The 20,665-nt window shown below is 40.1% G+C and overlaps 1 protein-coding gene across 5 annotated transcripts in view; it reads left to right on the top strand.

The window, feature by feature from the left end:
- The window catches only part of VPS13B (vacuolar protein sorting 13 homolog B), a 497,028-nt gene extending 476,989 nt beyond the window's left edge, over positions 1-20,039 (top strand). For 4 of the 5 annotated variants that reach the window (XM_076329345.1, XM_076329347.1, XM_076329346.1 and 1 more), the window contains exons 57-62: positions 437-613; positions 1,530-1,700; positions 8,381-8,557; positions 11,024-11,126; positions 11,816-12,065; positions 17,940-20,039. In XM_076329345.1, coding sequence (XP_076185460.1) covers positions 437-613; positions 1,530-1,700; positions 8,381-8,557; positions 11,024-11,126; positions 11,816-12,065; positions 17,940-18,185 — 1,124 coding nt within the window. In that variant the 3' untranslated portion in view covers positions 18,186-20,039. The remainder of the gene's footprint in view (positions 1-436; positions 614-1,529; positions 1,701-8,380; positions 8,558-11,023; positions 11,127-11,815; positions 12,066-17,939) is intronic. The other variant, XM_076329344.1, reaches the window with a different exon arrangement.
- Positions 20,040-20,665: the final 626 nt, after the last annotated feature.

Raw genomic sequence — 20,665 nt, 5'->3', positions numbered from 1 at the left:
CCGGTAAAGCAGTACATTGTATCAGTGTAAACTCCCTGTCACAATTCTATCACATAAGGATGTGAAATCACAACGTTGCCTTATAGTGTTTAAAACCGACCCAGCGACCTGAACTTGCAGTCCCGTTCCTCCGTAGCTGTGAGGCTCTAGCATCCCCCTCTCTAGCACACTTTTAGCAGAAATACGGGAAGCTCCTGGAAGGAAGTCATTCTAAAGCTATTTGTGAGTTTGCCAAAAGGATTTCTTTGATTTACGAAGTATGAAAGATTGCCATTTCTGAATTCATAGTGGATGAGTTATTTCCCGTGTTTTGCTCAAAGGAAGTTCATAGTGCGATGAATTCTAGTGTGAAAAAGAGAATTAAAGAATAACCTTTTCACAACTGCTGCTTCTGCAGTTTTTGCAGCCGTAACATGTGTCTTGTTTCTCCACACAGGCTGGGTTGTCGGATCGTTGGAAATTCTCGGAAGCCCGGCTAGTCTGGTGAGAAGCATAGGGAACGGCATAGCCGATTTCTTTAGGCTCCCCTACGAAGGGCTGACCAGAGGCCCAGGAGCATTTGTCAGCGGAGTTTCCAGAGGAACAACATCATTTGTAAAACACATTTCCAAAGGTAGATCTTTCACTTTTGTTGCTCCAACTACTGCTTTATTGTCATGCTTTGTTAAAGGATGTGTTAAAGTTTTAAACAATATTGCTTGCAGCTTTGTTTGACTTGCTAGGCTGCAGCGAAATGCTGGGAGGGTAACAAAGCTCTTATATAACATCTTATGTATTAAACAGATCACCGCTTAACTACAGTGTGTGAGAACGTTTCAGAAACTTCAGAATTTTAAACCTCCCAGTGGAAAACAGAGATTGGCTCAGCCAGTATTTCATGTGATAACTGCAGAAATATTAAAGGTGTTCTGTACTTCTGCTAACCATCAGAAATTCTACAGTGTCGCCTCATCATATTTATTATTTCTTTTTTTTTTAAAAAAAAAAGTAGATACAGTTGTCATAACTGTGTAAGTACGTGGATAGGTTTTGACAGCAGGGCTGGTCTGGCCTGAGAACAGGAGCAGCTTTTGTTTTGCGAAGTCTGTATAAACAGTGCCATCGCGTGGCTTCAGCCGCCCGGGAGAGACTGCGGGGTGGCTGCCCCAGCCGCTCGCTGCTGCTCCAGGCTCCCTCAGGACACGTTCTCCTGGGCTCCTTCTGTAAATATTTGTTTACCTTTCCATCACCCCCGCTCCGTTGAGGTTAGCCTTACAGAAGTTTGGGAACTGGGGAGGGATGTTCGGATGAGTTGCTGTTCCCACCGGCTGGTCAAACCTGGTGCAGGCTAATGTAAAAGGCGTGACATGGACCGTAGAAGCAGTGTGGTGATGCTTAACAAATAGTAAAGCATGTTACACATGGGTGACTTTTCAATTGACTTGCTGTTCTGCTCGTAAGCTCGGTATTTCAGTGAGGCATAGAACGTCTCCATGTTTTAAATTAAAGCATTTTGATCCAGACCCAAATGTAGATCTCCATGTATTTAGGTACACTGACGTCAATTACCAATCTGGCAACGAGTCTTGCTCGGAATATGGATAGGCTGTCACTGGATGAGGAGCATTACAACAGACAAGAAGAATGGAGAAGGCAGCTTCCAGAGAGCCTGGGAGAAGGACTGAGACAGGGGCTCTCTCGTTTAGGCATTAGCCTTCTAGGTAACGTACTATTAAATATCAAGTTGAGTGATAATACTGTTTTCTGATCTGCTCACCAGCCTTTTCTACATGTGAGTTATAACTGCAAAATCTGTTTGTTTTGGGGTTTTTTTGTGAAATATATGAGATACTGTTTCTTTTCATCAAGGTTTAGTGACTTTCATATGTTTTGCTGATAAAATAATTGCAGATATAGAACAAGTTTGCACTCTCTTTGTGAAATAATATTTTCATTGGTGCATGATGCATAGCTGAGAAGAGAAGAATAATTCTGCATTGGGCAGGGTGACTTGTAACTAAGTCAGCACAAAGACGTCATCACACTGATGTTTATTTCCCAATGAGTTATAGGAATGCCTTCCGAACCTGCGTGTTTTTGCTGCACTGTAGATATTGGGGATTCTTGGTTTTGTTTGAAAACCACTTGAACTTAGTGCAGATGTTAAGTAAGCTTTGATGAGGAATTCTGCTTTTACAAAGAGACCCAGATCATCCTGATTCAGTGTAACTGTATTCATCAAGCAGCCAAGTGGTTTGGTTAGAAGTGAAGATTACTCTGGCCATTTCAAAATAGTACCTAAAAATTTGAAAACTAACCTGCACTGGAAAAAAAAACTCTGCAAGAAGTTTTGCAGTAAGGGGCTGGATTTTCTAGGTTACTTCTACTTGTCACACAGCAAAGGAATGCAGAATTGTATTGTTTGGCAGAGTTCCTCAGTACGTATTAAAGAGTATGAATCCTTTACAGATCAAAGTGACCAAAAGCAGCCCAGTGCAAAAGGTTAGAAGAGCTAAAGCTTGAAAGGATTTGTCCTCTTTCCTAATCTTCAGTAGTGTACACAACTCCTAAATTTGCAACCGCAACCCTGAAAGCCCCAAAGAGGAAGTGGTAAAAATGTTACAAGTTTGGGTTAGGTTACTGGAAATTATTTTAAGCAATAACATTAGATGATGTGAAGCACTGTCATTTGATAATGCCTGTAAACCAGCAAGCGAGTGTCCTGGGAGAAATGTGCATAAAGGAGAAATTTCATCTATTAGTAGCTACTATCCCAATGGTAAGCTGTTACTGGTGTTGCAAATCAAAGGCAGTTCAGAGAAGGTTTTATTTTTCCTTCTTGTTTTATTGGGCTAAGGGCAGTCAGGTTGAGTAGCTGGATGAAAGATTATACTTTTAGAAGCACTGTATAAGCCTGGTGTATGTGTGCTGGTGAAATGGTTTGGTGATCTTGGCTCGGTTATTAATAAGACGGCAAGGTAATGTGATGGCTATCCCCTTCGCTGACATGCCAGAGCCCTTCAGAGCTAAAAGCATCAGCTGTACAGCCTGAACTAAGGACCAAAACTTTGTAGCTTTGGCTGTAACAAGGCAAAGTTTCTGCTGTTCAGGAAAGCCGGGAACTCGTAACATGCATGCACAAATACGCTGTGCCTGTACCTCCCTGCGCACAAGGGTTCAGTTGTTTGCAGGAGTACGCCTGAGTTAAAAACAAAACTGAAAAAAAGAGTTAGAATTTCAGCATCCCTGATTTCCTAAGAAATCAGACTTCATGTTAGAAACTTAGAGCTTCATATTAGCATTTAAACAGTGCTCCTCCGCAAGCTAGGGTCTTGTTCTTACTCCCGCTGTTATTATTCAGAGATTCCTCCCTGCTAAACACCTCTGTTCTTAGCAGTGGAGGCAACGAAGCATCCAGATAAATAGCTACAGTTACTGCGTAGCTGGACTTGACAAGTATGGGACCTCTCACTAAGGGAGGAATCAGAAATATTCCACTGAATTTGTATCAGGCATAATTTTTTTATTTAAACCTGATTTTTAAAAAGCATGTTTTCTGTGTATGCACAGCAGCATTCATGTAAATTGTGTCGAGACGTAAATTATGACTAGACCTACATTTCAATTTTTACAAATACGTCGGAAAGCTGTTTCTGTCCTGACCATTTAGTTTAAAGAATATTGTGGCTTCCCCCAAAAAAACAGTCATAGTTGAAGGGGAGGTATCACCGTGCTGTTTTCTTTCACCAGCATGTTCAGAGTAAACATGAACATGTTTAAATACACTTCCAGGTTCTTCATACATAACGAAATGAAGCGGAGCTGCTATGTTGTTTTCCTTCACAAGGATGAAGAGTTCAGATGAGCGCAGGAATGCAGAGAGCAAGACCCTTGGAAGCCATAATTTCTGTGACTTTCTAATTGTAAAATTGAGAAGTGTGAAAAAGATTTCTAGGATAGTCACAGTACTATCATGTTTGTAGAAGCCATCTGACTCATGCAAGCAGCTTAAAGAATTGCAAATGCAGATTTTGTGCCTAGGCAAAGGCATGTAAGAGCCCTCAGTTCACCAATACCTTAGGGTATCTACGCAGAAAGAAGAGTTGCATTTCTGATTTTTCTGAAAATCTGGCTCATGGTGGCCCTGATTCAGCAAAGCACTTAAGCATGTGCTTAAGAGCTTTGCTGAATCAGGGCCAAAATCATGTGCTCTTGTCTCCTCCTCAGTGCAAGTTGTTCCCTGTGGTACATTCTTAAGTGCTTTGTCCTGTCTCGTTTTAAATGACTCAAGCACTGTCAGGGTGTTGTTTGATTTGATTGTTATCTTTGGCAGGCTGTCGTCTTCTTTTCTAGTTTGGGGGAGAGTTCTGGGTCATTTTAATAACATTTGTGCATGAAAAGAAGCAAAAGCTTATGATAGGTGTGTTTTTTCTTTTATATGATTAGACAAAAATGCAGTGAAATTGTATTTAAAATATTTAGGTGATCGGCACACCCCACCAAGGAACTGTCTTTTGCATTTTGCATGACAGGGTCAAGCTTAAAATAATAATTTATAACTCTGTAAAAGAGAACATTGAAACTATAGGCTTTATTTTCAACTACTGGTTCTAGTGAAAAATATTGTATTGAAGTAGCTCCCTTTAGGAAGTTGAGCATATCTGAATAACCGAAAAGCTGACACTTCTAATGAAAAGCCATTTTTCACAAAGGCAAAAGTGCTCGACATTTCAGTTACTCCTTCCTGCTTTTGGGGAAAGTGAATTGATAGTAATACTGACTGACAGTGTAACTCTGCTGCTAGAGAAGGTAAAGCCTGGATGTCAGAAGCTCAAATTTTTGTTATTAAGGGTAGTGGTTGTTGTTCTTACTCTGCAACTATCGCTGAATCGGGGCCGCTCTGTTTGACTGTCTACAGACACACTGCGAGCCGGTGCTAATCCTGAAGGTGCGTGCTATTCCACACACTAATTCTGCAAATATATTAATGCACGCCAACAGGTGCCCTTTTCTTTTAGCTGTATTTTTATGTGATGTTTGCTGTGATGAGACTATGCTTCAGCTGTATTTTCGGTGTGAAACACTTGCAGCAACCCTGAAGGACAACACAGAAAAGAAAAGGAAGCGAAATGGTTTCAGCTTGGCTAGCTTCCAGCCTCATGGCAAAGCATGGCCAGTTTCTCCTGGTGGGGGATTTTTTCCAATTCTTTCGTGGTCTGAAAGAGTTTGTCACAAGCAACCTGAGCTTTGCTAAGTTCTGTAAGCCGTGCTACGTTCACCAAACATTGTCAGTCTGCGCAGGAACCAGTTGCTGCCTGTAATCAAATTCTTCTTGAAGTAATACAGTGATATACTCTGAACTATCTGAATTTTGTAGTTATCAAAGTATCTTTTTTATGGTTACTGAGCAACATGTATTAACCAGAGTGCACCCCAGCTGATGTTTAGCAGATGTTACAGTGTTGCTGGAACCTCTTTGGTCCAGTAATGGAAGAATATGTTTTTGTTTTGTTGCTTTGGTGTTTAATTTTATTGAGGTTTTCTTTATACATACATAATCTGTGTGTACATATGTGGACATGCATATAAAATTGAATGCCTAGGGTAAGGAAGGAAAGAAAAATGGAGAATGGTTTCATTTAAAAAAAAAAAAAGGGCAAGGGACATTACAGAGAAGGGACAGGGACAGCAGTAGGACACCATAGCTGTCTCTAGACTGTGAGAATGAGAGTGGGAAGGGAGGAATCACTACATGTGGTTCCATGCTCTGCTTCCCTGATACCCTACTGAAACCTGGGGGGAGACATCTTCTGTGGTAAGTCCATCCAGCATGGTGTTCCTACCACTAACTTTATGTTAGAAAGAAAGAAGCCACATGGACGCCAGGGGACATCTGCTTCGCACAGTTTCTGGTGCTAGGAGATGCAATGAACCTCACGTGTGTGTCACCATTATCTCACTGCTGTTGGGTTTTGAGGTTGCTCAGCCTTTGACCTATTTTTTTTTTTCCTTTGCCCACACATGATGCATGCAGGAAAGGAGCTGCACAGATCTGGCTTCCCCATGCAAGGGTGGTAGGACCAGCCACTCCTTAACGAAGAGAGTGAGGTTATAGTTTATGTGATTTGTGGGCATGACCACGGCATGTGTATGAGTTACGTCAGTGAGTTGCAATTTGAGATAAGAGATTACAAAAGGTGAGCAGAGAGGAAAGAGAAGATCATTGGCTATATTTTTTGCAGGTAGAAAGACAGGACTTGCAAAAGGATTTGAGGTGCGAAAGCGCAGTGGCTTCACAGACAAGTTCAGAGCATGCATAAAATGGCAGAATAACAGAAAGTGTGGAAGTACTAAACAACTGGCTAATTAAGCTATATATTATTTGGGGTACTACATAAATAATCTTATATAACACAGTCACAGCAGTTTCCATTCTGTTTCCCTGTCCTCTGGGCCTAATTCCAGCTGAGAAGTGCCTGGAGCATACCACAGGTCCTTTGGAATAGGTTCTTACTTGTTATTACCTTATAACATTGCTCAAGTGTATTGCAGTAAATAATTTACTAGTGCTAGGACTTAGGTGGATTACATTTAATAAGGCAATAACTTCTGTTCTGAAAGTGCAGTTGCTGTGGATGACCTGGATAGATAGGGTGAAGGAGGTCACAGGGTAACGTAATACTGTAACTCAGCAGAACACCAAGTATTGTTTTATGCCTTCAAATGCATCCCAATTGTACAAAAGAAAAGACTGGACGAACAATCCCAATTGTGTAATGCGGTGTTGGGGTATTATTTTAGTCAGGCAGCAGGAGCAGCTGGTAAGTACTAATGAAACAGAATTCAGTTGAAAATTGTATAATTTCCATGGCATGGCATTAAGGACGCTTCATGGCCTTTGTGGTACAAAGGGTGAACGTTCAGCTGCGTGCTCAGTTTCAGTGAGTGAGCTTAATAAAAACTGGGTACCACATTAAAAATAGATCAGCATTTTCTGGGAAAATACTATACATTTATCAGTAAAGGGTACACATATAGAAATTGGAAGCAATCTCTCTAAGAGGAGAGGGAGGCATTTATGGGGGATGCAAGTTTCTTGAATTGCTGATAGATAATTGCCGATATCCCAAGGACAAGGATCTGGGATAATGTGTGCTGCTTCTCATCCTCATCTTTTCTTTGGACAAAATACCAGTGTACAAGTACAATATTAGTTCTTGTTGTTCAAAGTTAGCAACTTCTCCGTTTATCCAGTAATGGTAACTAAAACCATCTGAAAACCTGTTAGCGGCTAGCTGACTAGTGCATGTCACGCTGGTAAACACATGGGGCCAAATACCTCGGCTGTGATTGTCCAAATCTGTGGAATTATGCCTGGATTTGCTTCCACACACAAAGCAGAATCTTCAAAGATGCCTGGGTTGCAGTAAAAATACCTGGTTACCAAGGTGACACTCGGACCTACTCCTTAAGTAATTGTTTTATCTTGATATTTGCAGCTGAAGGTGGAAACTGAGAGCTAGCCGAGGAGCCTGCAAACTTGCTTTTCATTGAGCAAAGAACCTCAGATCAGGCAGACCGTTTTCTAACTGATGTCACTTTGTCCAATCCTTGTACTCTTAGCGATTTCCAAATAGCTTATCTATCAAAATTACAATAACTAGAGACATGTCTGTGGTTAAGTGGCTAGAGTAAATGCAAGATCAAAGAAATGTACCACCTCACATACCTGTTTACATTTAGGAAGATTTAAGTCAGAGTTCTCTGTTGATACTAAAAGCTGGGAAGGGTCACTGTGTCACTTGTAAAAGTTTGACCCATGCGCATTAAAGTAAAATATGATCGTTTTCACAAAAAAGTAACAAAAAGTCTCAAAGTCTAATTCTGCTAATCTTAGTAATATTTCAAAAGTTGCATTAGCTTATGAACATTTCTGGCAGTGGAAGAGGATATAAAAATGATCTATTGAATACAGGCAGTTTTTATTCTCATGAAGTCAATCTCAGGCTTACGTGAAAATCTCATTTCCATAACAGCTCAAGTCTTCTAAAACGGGCGGATTTTATTCCGAGCCTGACATTTTCAGAATTGCTACAGAATGAGCTAAATTAAACTAACTCGGCAAAAGCATTTAGTGAAAGTAGTTGAAAGATGAAAGCATACTGTCATGTTAAGTGATCTGAATGTTTAAAAAAGTAAAATACATTAAAAAAAGGAAGTCGAGATTTAACTTAAACTGAAGCTAAGGTATTGTTTAGCTAATTGGTCGTGTGCTAAATAGCTGTATATGAAGGGTGGGGTACAGTCCGTAATCCAAGCAACGTTCAGGTCCAGTAGTAAGATTTCCTCTTATTCTGGGATATTAATCTTCACTAGTTACTGGGGACTCTTGTTTTTTCAGGTGCAATTGCTGGGATCGTGGATCAGCCGATGCAGAATTTTCAGCGAGTATCTGAGGCCCAAGCTTCAGCCGGGCACAAAGCAAGAGGGGTCATCTCGGGTGTGGGGAAAGGAATCATGGGCGTCTTCACAAAGCCCATCGGAGGGGCAGCTGAGCTCGTCTCCCAGACAGGTTACGGTGAGTTTATTTCCAACATCTCCATTTAAGTTTTAAAATGCTCTTCAGATACAACCTGCTGTATCTTACTTATTCGGCTCAGTAGCTGTGTGACTTGAGAATTTAGAAATGCCACCGATGAATAGTTATAAATGTTGTGCTGGTTTTCTTAAAAGCCATCATGTTGTGCTTCTCTCTTGTGTTACCGATCAGCGTTGTGCAGCCACAGAAACACAGAATGCAGAAAGCATGAAGTAATTCTTGGAATACAGTAGAATTAGTTACAGAAACATATGTGCTTACAAAAGAGTTTTTGACATAAAAGTATTAAAGCAACACTATATCCAATTAGAGTGTTATTTTGAGATTGCTTTGTTACGGCAAGGAAAGAGATGTGCTGTTTCTGCACAGAGAGAGACTTATGTTCCTGGGAGAAAGAAGTGAGTCGCGTAGTGGGAGCATCCCCTTTAAACTGGAGAGTTGTGAGAAGACAGTCCCATTTTTGGATACATGGGTACCCTTTTAACGACCAGAGGTGGGTTGTCCAGCTAGACTGAGCACTTAGTGGCGGTGGTGGTGAATCCTTTCAGATTACGTGAATACTTCTGGATGACCAAAAACTGTAAAAGATAAAAATAAAATATCAAAATACACTAATTTCTTTGCTTCCAGTATCAATAAATCAAAGCTGTTGGTCTGGATATTTAAAAGGGGGGCGGGGGGGCAGTTAGGGAAGAAGAGCAGGGAGACCTGTTGATACAAGGACAACGTGTCAATAATTTTGCTTCACTAATTACACCGGACAAACCTTGAAGATTTAAGCCTTTAGTCGCTAGCAATATTTGTGTTTGTGATGTGTTGGTTAGAATACGAGTAGTTCTCCTAGGGCTTAAGTTTAGGATATTGCTTCCACGCTTCCCATTACATTCAGAACTCATTCCTGGAAGCAATCCATTTGAAGAAATAATGAAACATTTAATTATTACCGTTCTTTCAATTTAACGTTATCTTGTTTGTATGAGTGTAAATAATAACTGTTCTCCTGTATTATGCATCCCATAGGTGTAAAACCTGTATCAGTAAAATCAGAAACTTTTGTCTGTTGTCGGCTGGCTGTGTGTTGGTTTTGCTGCCCATGTCATTATTCTTTCTAGGTTTAATTCCACTGCAGTCTTTATCAAGGAACTTGTAACAGTAGAGGGACACTTTTCACTGCAGATAGGGTATACAAGACACCATGTTTTCCATGAGCATGTGACAAAAAGAGTTAGCCAGGAAAAAACATAAAAACTGTATCAATAATAGCTGACAGTGCGTGAGAGGAAAACACACAAGAGTTCAAGTAACTCTTACCCACAACTGGATTGGAAGTGGGACCGTGCCTCTTGGGGGGGACCGAGGGGTGGGGGACCACACAGAAGTAAACACATGTTCTCTCTTTCTCCATCTGTAAATAACATTTTCACTCACATAATGCTGAGAACCTCGGTAAGCCAACTGTTACAACTGGGATGCTGCTTTTAAGTATTACCATCAACATGTGTGCTAAAAATTAAAGGTTTTTTTTCAGCGCTGATGTTTTGTTTAAATTATTATCCATTGTGTAAAAAGGAATCTAAGTTATTGACACCCTTATGCAAAAATGTCTTTTGCTTCAATGGAATGCTTAATTAGACAAAAGAAAATGTCTTTGTCTATTTAAAGAGTAACTCTGCACTAAACCGTATAACACTAGTACTTGCTGCTTAACCTACTTCCTGTCTGTCTTGTAAAATTTTTTAAAACGACTTAATTAGTGAATTTTTTTGCAACCCACTCATTCTTTCTGGTGACCATACCTCATCTTTAAAAGTTTACAAGCCATCTGAAAGCGTACATACTGTATCATCTTCAGCTTTGGATAGTCTCTTCAGAAACCTGTTTAACTGCTTCTTGTAGTCTCCATTCTGTGCTGGCACTAAGAAGAATTCACAATAAACCAGATGCCCCGGGAGATCTCATAAATGTATATGGATCGGTGTTTAACAGCCGGATTAACTAACTGAACATTTAAATACAGTATCTAGGCAAACTTGCCTTCTAATTTGTACCGATAGTGACACGTATATGGAAGTATTTTAATATTAAGCAAGAAGGTTAACAACGGTCTTGATTTTTTCTACATAAATCCTAAGTGGTGTGTCCGATCCTACTCTGAAATGATGGCTCTCAGGAGCATTATGTTTCTCTGGATTGCAAGTGTATGTCTGATTTTTAGAACACACAGTGGGGTTTTTTTGTTTCTTGCTAATGCAAGATCACTGGGGTTAAGTGCACAACTCTTGCATTGTAATATTTAATGAATTATCTTGACTACAGCTTCCAAAGATGTGACATCATTTTGGATCTGCACTATTTTATGAACTGCTCAAAACAGATGACATCACTGCAACATATAACTGTTTTGTAGAAAACAACTACTAAAAATCTTAAATTCTCTTACCACAGGTATTTTGCACGGAGCTGGACTTTCTCAGCTTCCCAAGCAGCGCTCTCATCCAAATGATCAACATGTTGAGCAGGCTCCAAATAGCCACGTCAAATATGTCTGGTAAAATTATTTAGACACTTGCTCATTTTTACATCCACATTGTTTATTAATAGGTTCTGGCCTGCGGACAAGTTAACAGGCTGCTTCTCTAGGAAAGGCTGAGTTATGGCAGTTTGTTTAGGAACATTAAACACAAAGGTAGTGCATAGAAACCCAATCTGCAAATGATGGGCTGCTGATCTGCTTCCAGCTTTGGAACTACAGAGCTGATCTTTATTTAATGGCATTCAGTGAGTTCTTACTTATTTCTCATTGCACCGAGCCCAAGAAAAATACTGCACATCTCCAGAAGCAGCTGTTAGTGAAGATAGCTTTATACTCTGCACTGAATTTGTAAGCCACTTCTCAGGGTAATTTTTGTATTAGGATGGGAAATAGGCTGACCTAGCACCGTTATTAGGCAAATTTTGCAGTGAATGATTAAGGAGTTTTGATAAATAACAGTTTCACATTTACTCTCTAAATTTTAAGTCTTACATCTTTCAGTAATGGAGATTTGGAATATACACCCTGGCTTATTTTATATTTGTAGGTGATAGCTACAGGCTTAAGTAAAAACATTAGTGATCAAAAGAAGTCCTGGAGGATCCAGTGCCATAACACTGACTACTTCTTTTTTGTTTTCCTCCTCCTTCTTCTTTTTTTTTCTTTTTTTTTTTTTTTTTTTTTTTTTTGCCTTGATAATGCAGGAAAATGCTGCAATCTCTAGGAAGACCGGAGGTCCATATGGCCTTAGACGTCATGATTGTGAGTGGATCAGGCCAGCAGCATGAAGGCTGCTTGCTGCTCACCTCGGAGGTGCTCTTTGTGGTCAGCATCAGTGAAGACACGCAGCAGCAGGCATTCCCCGTGACTGAAATTGATTGTCTGGAAGATGATCAGCAAAAAGACCTGCTGAAGGTGCAGCTAAAACAACAGAGAGTGCCTTCTGATTTGGAGGTAAAGACTTGAGTACGATTTTCATTCGAAGATAAAGTTACACTGATGATGATGCTTTTGGCAATGGGCATACTCACCTTTGGGTCGGGAGGCCAGAGGTCTAAGTGCCAAACCAGGGGACCTGCTGTTTTCATGCACCTCATAGTTGACTGTTTTGCCCTTTGGATGAAAGGGACATGTCTCCTCCCTTCTGTCCTCTTATTGATCATGACATTTCATATCTGTGACAGCAATTTTCTGAGGGGAAAAAGTAGAGGAAGTCTGGGTTCTTGGTAAGCACCACCTCTTTTCTGAAGAGGTTCTCATGACTACATGTGCGTGAGGTGTTTATTGTTTGGCAAGTCAGCATTGCTGCCTGTGCCTACAAAGTCACAGTGGGAACAGTTCCTTTTTTTCTTCTGTGAATTCTGTTTTAACAGTTCAGCAGTGCTGATGCATGCTCCTTTCAGCATGTTTCTTATCTTGCCACTTCCAGTGCAGTGGTCTTACTTGGCTGCTGGCTGTATTTACTTCCTTAGATCTTCCTTCTGCAAATGCTAACTTTAAAATGGATCAGTTCTTTTGCTGCGATTGGATGCACCAAGTGTTTGCCAGTAAGAGTATAAATCCTTCATCTTCATATTGAAAGATCTCTAAGCCATTTGAATACTGAGGTTTTGGATGAATTATCTTCTTTTAATGGTAGAAGAATGTTATATTTTTACACTTTCGGGAAACAATGTTTATTGTATTAAATTCTCAAGTGGAATCATATGAGAGATCATTTCAAAAACAAACACGCATGTCCCAGTTGTTGTTTTTAAAAAAGTGTGTCAGGTAGTTCATAGACTGCTATACAAGAAATTTCTCTGTTTCAAATATACGAAAAGAACATATGTAAAACCCCACAAAGTGTGAGGTGTGCCAAAAAGTAGGGGAGGCTTCAGCACCTTCAGTAAAATCCTAACTTTGCTGAAGTCACTGAAGAGTTTTGCCATCGATTCCAGCACAGCAAGAACTTCATCTGTGTCATGACAGTGCTTGGATTTTTTTTGAAAGCTTTTTTTAGTGCTGAATTCTCTATTTACATTTATTGTCTTTCCACCAACCTCAGTCTCACAGAGCGCTGTTGACTGAAGTTGCCTTCTCTCACCACAAAGCTACATGAGGCATTACTTAAATTTTGATGCAAGTGGGCAAAGCTCAGTTTTTTTAGCCCTGAGTGCTGCATGGTTGCTGGAGGCACACATCAGACTAAATCCAGACTGTCCTGCTCAGTCCAGAGCTACTGTCCTGGAGGGAAGAGGAAGATAATTTGTTCTCCCTAAGGCATTTGATGCACCCAACCCATCCTAACCCTAACTTTAGCACCAGCCCAGATCTTTTTTTATTAGGCTGTAGTGCGATGGCTCTTGTCTTTGTATCTGGTTATCCAAGGAGTGAGGAGTAGGCTGCTGCTCTGAGGGAAGGGCCGCTTGCTCAAAGGTTGCTGCAAGAGGGTGATGAGGCAGAGGGGCTGCCTGTCTGGGAGAAGGGAAGGCGAGGGACAGGGAGCCTAATTCTAGTCCCCACAGCTGCTGCAGCTGGGAATGTATGGGACTTGTGGGCAAGTAGCACCTGTACATGCACAGCGTAACCCTACATGGCGTGTGCGGAGTCCAACGTTCCCACATACACATGCTAGTCCACGCAGTAAATGTGGCCTGCTTTGGAGGTACTGGACCAAATACGTGGTTTTTTCTGAAGTTCTGGATAGAAATGTGGGAGTCCTACTCCAGTGGTGTAGCAATGCCAGGAGCTGTAAGCCTTGAGCCACCCAGCCTCAGTACACAATCTCTTTTGCTGACACAGGCTCTTGAGAATGCAGTGAAAACATATGGCATGACAAAAGTGGTGAAGAGTGCCTGTGCCCCAGGTGGAGCAAAGTCAGTGATGACAAGACAGCAAAAGCTGAGTGATGCTGTACAAAATAGACCTGGCAAAATATTCCTTTGGAACGCAGACGCTGATGCTGAAATTTGTGTGAAAATTTAAAGAAATGCACTATAAGGAGGAGCAGTTGAAAGTAAGGCAGACAAGAATAAGAAAGTTTAATTTTTTTTTATGCTAAGGTAGCTACACAATAAAAGATTCCAGAAGCTTCATAAAGTTTTAGTCATTGCCTAGAGTTAAGTAATATTCTTTTGTAATTAATGTTTATTATAGTTTTTCGCCTTAGTGGATTGGGAAATTTCATACTTAGTAATTTCCTCTCTGCAGCTAAGCATGTCAGTTCTGTGGTGCTTGGGGTGTTGTGTGCAGCGCTGGTGCTGGTGGGAGCCAGGGCCTCCCCTTCAGCTCCCCGACAACAGCTTCTAAAAACTCTTTGAATGTGATTAGGAAAAGGAACCTTAGGAGCAGCAAGCTGTTACTTGCAGGTGAGCAGCCTCAGAGCTGCAGACCTACACCTAAATAGGCACGACTCTTAAATATTAATGGTAGGCCATCTTGTTGCACTGAAGATGCCCTCAGCGGAAACGCAGACACATCTGTACATGATGACATTAGTAAAGATGGCCAGAATTTTTAGCTGGAAAATGCCCAGTCAGGTCAACCAAAATATTATGGTGAGTTTAGCAAAATAGATATAATGTTACCAAATGTAAATTACGTCTGTTTTTCTGGTTAATTTAGTCAAAGATCCTAGAAATAATACAATAAATTGAAACATTTCATGTCAACATTATAAAAATGCACTTTTTTGTCTTACTGTTCACAAAAATAATTGCCAAAAGCTTTGTTTCAGCTCTGCCCAAAACAGTTTCTCCCCTTCCCTCTCCTCAGCTTCTTGGAACTATTAGGAAACAAAACATGAGTTATTCTACAGCTGTAATCACCAGAGATGTTATAGACAATATTTTGACTCCTTCAGCAATAGGTTTGCCTGATGGCTTGTTCGCCTCCACAATATATAACTTAATCCATCTGGCTAGGAATAGCCTGGATGGATTATTGAAAACTCTGGCACTGACAACGTTGTTATTGAAAGGGAAGCATTAATTGTACTTGGATTATCTTCCAAAGTAATTGAGACGCTGCTTGCTTCCAGACAGACATCAAACTCAAAAGGCCTGCTCTTCCAGCTGCTCTTGGTATAGCTCGTAACATCAAGACGACAGCAAAAATTGAAGGGCCCTGGAATTTCAGATATTCCAGAATTTCTTTGTGATGATCTGCAACAGGGTTTACATGATAGTACTACATGTTATCATCTCTGGAGCTGAAAACCAGTCTCTGGATTTTTCAAAGCAGTGAAAAAAACCCTAAGGAACCGGATTTCCTTAGTCAGTGTGCACAAAGCAGCCCATCAGTGCTACATACACATCTGGACTGCACAACAAAGGCGCTATAGCTACTGTAGAGTTAGAATTGCTGAAGGCTTATTCTTCATAAGCTGTAATGGGAGGAATTTTAGAAAAATTCTGGAGCTCTTATCACAAAAGTATGGTCTTCTAACATGAAAGGACATATCTTTGAGATTCCTCCAGCAGGTGCATTAAGCAACCCTTGACTAAGTTTTGATTCATTGAATGGTCTGGCTATTAACATTATAGTTGTTCAAAGCAGTGGGCTAAGGCACTTAGTGACAATGTTAGGTCCCGTTTAGGAAAAAATGTAGAATAACAGCAATTCCAAGTTTCTGTTGTTGTCTTGACAATATAAGCTAAACTGAAACTGGCTGGAAAAGCAGATGGTTGCAGATTAAGTCATCTGGAAGCAAGTAGGGTCCCAGTTACTTCGGAAGACCATCCAAGTGCAGTTAATATTTCCTCCTGAATAATTATGCTGTATCTGTGGGATATAGCCTGGGGATGAATGAAGAATGGGTTCACGAGAGTAGGTGAGTGGGATGCCAGCACCCTTTCCATCTCCTTTGATAACTTGGGTCTTTTGGTCAGTGTGGAGGCAGAACTACAACCCGGCTTCCCCTGGGCTTATCTCCCCAGGAGTAGAAACCAGGAAAAAATGTGGAGCCACCTACATGCAAGATTTACCCCATAACTTAAAATCTCGTTTACATAGGGGGTACTTTAGCGTATTTCTCTCCTTTCAGCTGGTAAAACAGACTGACTGCTGAGATACTTTTTCTGTGCCACCAGACTGAAGATGTGGTTCAGACACCACTCTCCACTGTTAGCCGTGAGTCTGCTGCAGCAGTCTGCTTTCTGATTTTTCCCTCCCTTTAAGGTGGAAACCACATGGAAACCACACTCTCCTCTGCCCATTTCATCATTCCCGCTGTTTCTAGGCATAGGCTCCAACCTTGAGCTTCTGAGCTTGTTCATGAGCCTGCTTCCTTTAGCATTTTTGTGGTGATGATTGAAAACAGGAGTGTTTCTACTTGCTGAGCAGCAAATCCATCTCCAAAGGCATACTAAAAAAACCAGAGGGGTCTGTTTTGATTTGGATGTGACATCTGTCACTATCTATCAGTCATATTAATTCTTTCTTCAAATAAGCAACGGTTTGTTATAAAATGAGCCTCGCAGTCCAGAGATGTGACAAGATATTGATCGTGGGTGTTAAATTGAATCCAATGGCACTGTTTGAAAATATCATCACATCTAGTGAGGCACATGTAAAACTCCTTGAAAGACAGTCAGAAGATAACAGTCTTTGAATCCTTAGCGTGACATCCAACAAAGACAGACGTTTTAAACCCTACAAAAATGAAACTGGTCAGCAGTTCTCCAAGTGTAAATAAGGAAGCATCAAAGCCTAGCCCTAGGATAGCGTCTGCCTTTTTGTTCATTGTCATATTTTGGAAATAACTTCTATTCTGAATGACTTTGCAAGTGATACCACTGTAGCATCCATGGTGGTATTTCTGAAATAGATTTTTTTGAAACTATACAACTAGCTTGATGCCTGCTTGCATGCTTTCCCTTCTCAAGCTAGTCATAGTCATCTTCAATTTCTTCTTCAAAAAAAGGGCACAGCAGACTGATCTTCCAAAGCCAGGTTTGCCCATGGCTTTTCATCTAATACTTTCTCTGGTTGGAACCATATGGTAGATGCCACCTCTCAGTTGACTATTTGTTTTACTGTATTGTTTTCCACTAGAGGTAGGTTACTTGCATCCCTCTTGCTAGAGCCTTGAACCTCTACATATTTCAGCCTGCAGAAAGGGATTTCTTCAGAGGAGTCCTTCCAACTCCTGGTGGTGGAAAAGGCAGTTTGCATAGACACCTTAATTTCTTCTCCAGAAACGACATGCCCAAACCATTTTTAGTAAAACCCTTTTGTATAAAAAAATGTAATTGTGTGGGTCCTCTGACCCAGAATGGCTGGCTTTTTTGGTTACCAGAAGCAGATGGATATATCCCGTCATAGAACATTCACCTGAAAGGTAGCTTCTAGTCTTTATTTTAAATCAAGTAAGTTAAAGACTTAAACTTAACTGCCCAGATATAGCTATGGGCTGTCTTTAATTGCACTTTGTGAAAGAATGTTTTTGCTAATTAGAATTGCTATCTGATAGGCACTGCCAAGAGCTACTGGCATTTTTCTAAAAGGGGTTCAGATGCTTTTCCTGTCTACAAAGAGTTGATCTGTTGTAAAGATCTGCTCTTGACCAAGGTGTCCATCCCAGAAATTCTCAAAAGGTACTGCTTAAATTTTCTATGGCAGAGTTAGAGCTTCTCAGAAGTGTCCAAAAGAGCAAAGGAGAGGACTAATCCACCAAGCGCTAAACTATGGGAGAACACTGATTAAAACATCCATTAAACTACTGTAAGAAAGATCCCAGGGAGGAGGATTTTTAACTACAGAAAGTAATGTGGAAGTTATTGTCCTTACTAGTAAGTTCAGTTACTGTCAATTACTCAGTAACTATTTTATCTTGTCTGATTTCAGGCAGATGGAGCTAGAGAGAGACTATCAGAACAACAATACAACCGCCTTGTGGAGTACATCACAAAGACATCTTATCACCTCGCTCCCAGCACCACGACCGTGCCAGCATTGCAAACTGTGGCTACCGAACACCTTCCAACTATAGTGAAAACATACCAATATGTAGTTGATCCAAATTTTGCCCAAGTGTTCATTAGCAAATTCACCATGGTGAAAAATAAAGCCTTGAGGAAAGGTTTTAATTAATAATTATTTGTGGTGAGTATAGTAATACCTTACCGTTTTGAAAGTAATGCTTTCTCTGCAGTAACCTGCATCAAGTAGAGATGCGTATAGTTTTTGAGGAGGTAGGAGACGATAACAAAGTTAAGCCCGATAGCTTTTCTAATCTTGACAACATTCCCGCTCCCTAGCCAAAATACTAGTGCTGGAAGGAAAGTGTTCTAGCAAACACATAAAGTGAAAAGGAACAGCCTTGGACTGTAGTTCAATCAAAATCCTTTTTCTTTTCAATAACCAAAAATCAGAGAATAAGGAAAAATTGCGTGCATACAGACATTTTCAACACACACACAAAATGCGTATCAATACCTACTATATCATATTTTAGGGTCTGCCAGTTTCTGTTTCTATAAACCAGGTTTATAACTCTGCTGTAAAAACTTGCTCAAGGCTGAGCCTCCCCCCCCCCCGCACTCCCCCCAACATGTACATCCTGAGGCAAAACATTTTCCCCCACTAAATCTGAAAAACCCAGTGTGGCTGTTTTAAGTTACTAGTGACAGCTGGGTTTTAGCACCACTTTAACCTTAAAATAGCTTCCTTTATTTGACTGAAGTTTTGCAGGACATTAGTCTTTAATGTAAACTAGTGCCTTTGTGTGGTTTGGAGAACAAAACATGAACTAGAACATGAATTTATTTTTGAAACTGTCTGTATACAGAAACTTTATTTTATCCACCATCAAATTTTCAGAAGGACTTTCAATGTATATATGACATTGTGCATTGTCTGGTCGTTAGCTGGAAGCCAGTAACATGCAGTTCAAAAATTTAAGAAACAGAGCTTAGTGTCCTTAAAGTCTACCAACAAGCTGTAAGCTCAGTGTAACATAGATGGGCAGGTGCTAAGTGTAGCCTTGTTGGGTCTCGCTTACTTCTGATCTGCCACCACTACATTGTACGTGCTCAGTTAAGCCCTAATTCATTTTATGCTTGTCATCTCTGAACAGATAAAACCAGGGATATTTAGAAACATGACCTTTCAAATATGTTTGTGCTAAGCAAAGTGAGATTGTTTTTTTTTCAAGTTGATCGAAAAGTATGGACCCACAGGCACCGATTACATTAATGGTTAATGATGCCATCACAGTACACTTATGAGTATGATGATAAACACATCAAGACAAATGAGCTTTCTAAGAAGTGTCTTATTTTTCAGAGGTTTTACAGTTTGTAGTAGACAAGAAATCACTGTCTCTGAGCAGTTAGATTACTTTATAAACCCAATCTGGCTATGGCAGTTTTATTTTAAAAACCAAAAGCTTAATTAATTGCTTTTCAACTATGCGTGTTACTTATCTCCCCTTTTCTATGTACTTACGGACATGAATTTTGTCTGGGGATTCCTGAACATGGCCGGAATTGAAGACAAGAACTGGAATAAAAGCTGATCATCGTTTGGAGCAGATGATACATATGCTTTATAGTTAATGACTTCTATGCATACTTGATATGACCAAATGCACAGTAAATAAGAATGTAGTAACTGCAATGTTTTTCTCGTGAGTTCTGTTTTGTTAAAAGGTATTTCTAAAAGCTGTGTCTCTTGTGTACTGAAAATACAGAAGCCTGGGATCCGCATTGTCCTTTTCTGACTGTGAAATAAGCCCATTCGTTATCAACATTTCATAGAGTGATTTAATAACTTAGTCATTGTTTAAATAACACTATTTAAAAAATGTATATATATATACACACATATGCTTCATTCCTGAATATTTTATGGAAATAGTTTAATACTTCTAATTTTGCATATTGGTGGATAAATTGTAATATAATGAGATTGTTTAAAGATAATAATAAAGCTATTCCTATAATACTTGTTTTTGTGAGCTATTTGGTCATTCAGTTACAAGGGAATGAACAGGTCACTGTGTAGAACAATGACAAGACAGGCATACAAGCTTCATGCAGACCCCATTAGATTCCAGCTGGTCACTGGACTTCGTCATGTACCAGAAAATGCAATCGATCATGACAATACTTTGGAAGTAAAAAAACCCAACAATTACCTTGCCAAAAAACACGTGCTGAAAAGTTTTATGCTTTTGTGACTGAATCGAAACAGCACTGCAGTCACCATTTGAATTAGACTAATCTGTTCATTATTTATGTAGTACACAAACCAGCCAAGAGGATGCAAACACACCTCTAAAAAGTGAGGGAATGTAGCAGTTTCATTTCTAAAAGTTTGTAGATTGCAGCCATTGTTTAAGATAGATACATTTGTGTTTTTCCTGAATGATATTCTCCTGGAATAAACATTTGCTTAAATTACACTCTTCTTCAGTGACTTAAGCTAGCATCTTTACTGCATTAGGCAGGTTCTTTCTCCCCCTTCTGACCACATGTATGGAAACATGTGTGGAGACGGCATATAAATCAGCCTCTCCTACATATGAGCTGTGTGAACTATGAAAACAAAGTTGTCCAGAGAGCAGCTGC

The sequence above is a fragment of the Aptenodytes patagonicus genome, chromosome 2 (genome assembly GCF_965638725.1).
Source record: "Aptenodytes patagonicus chromosome 2, bAptPat1.pri.cur, whole genome shotgun sequence".
Taxonomy (NCBI): domain Eukaryota; kingdom Metazoa; phylum Chordata; class Aves; order Sphenisciformes; family Spheniscidae; genus Aptenodytes; species Aptenodytes patagonicus.
Note: the sequence above shows the minus strand (reverse complement) of the source record. Positions and strands in the feature narration are given on the sequence as shown.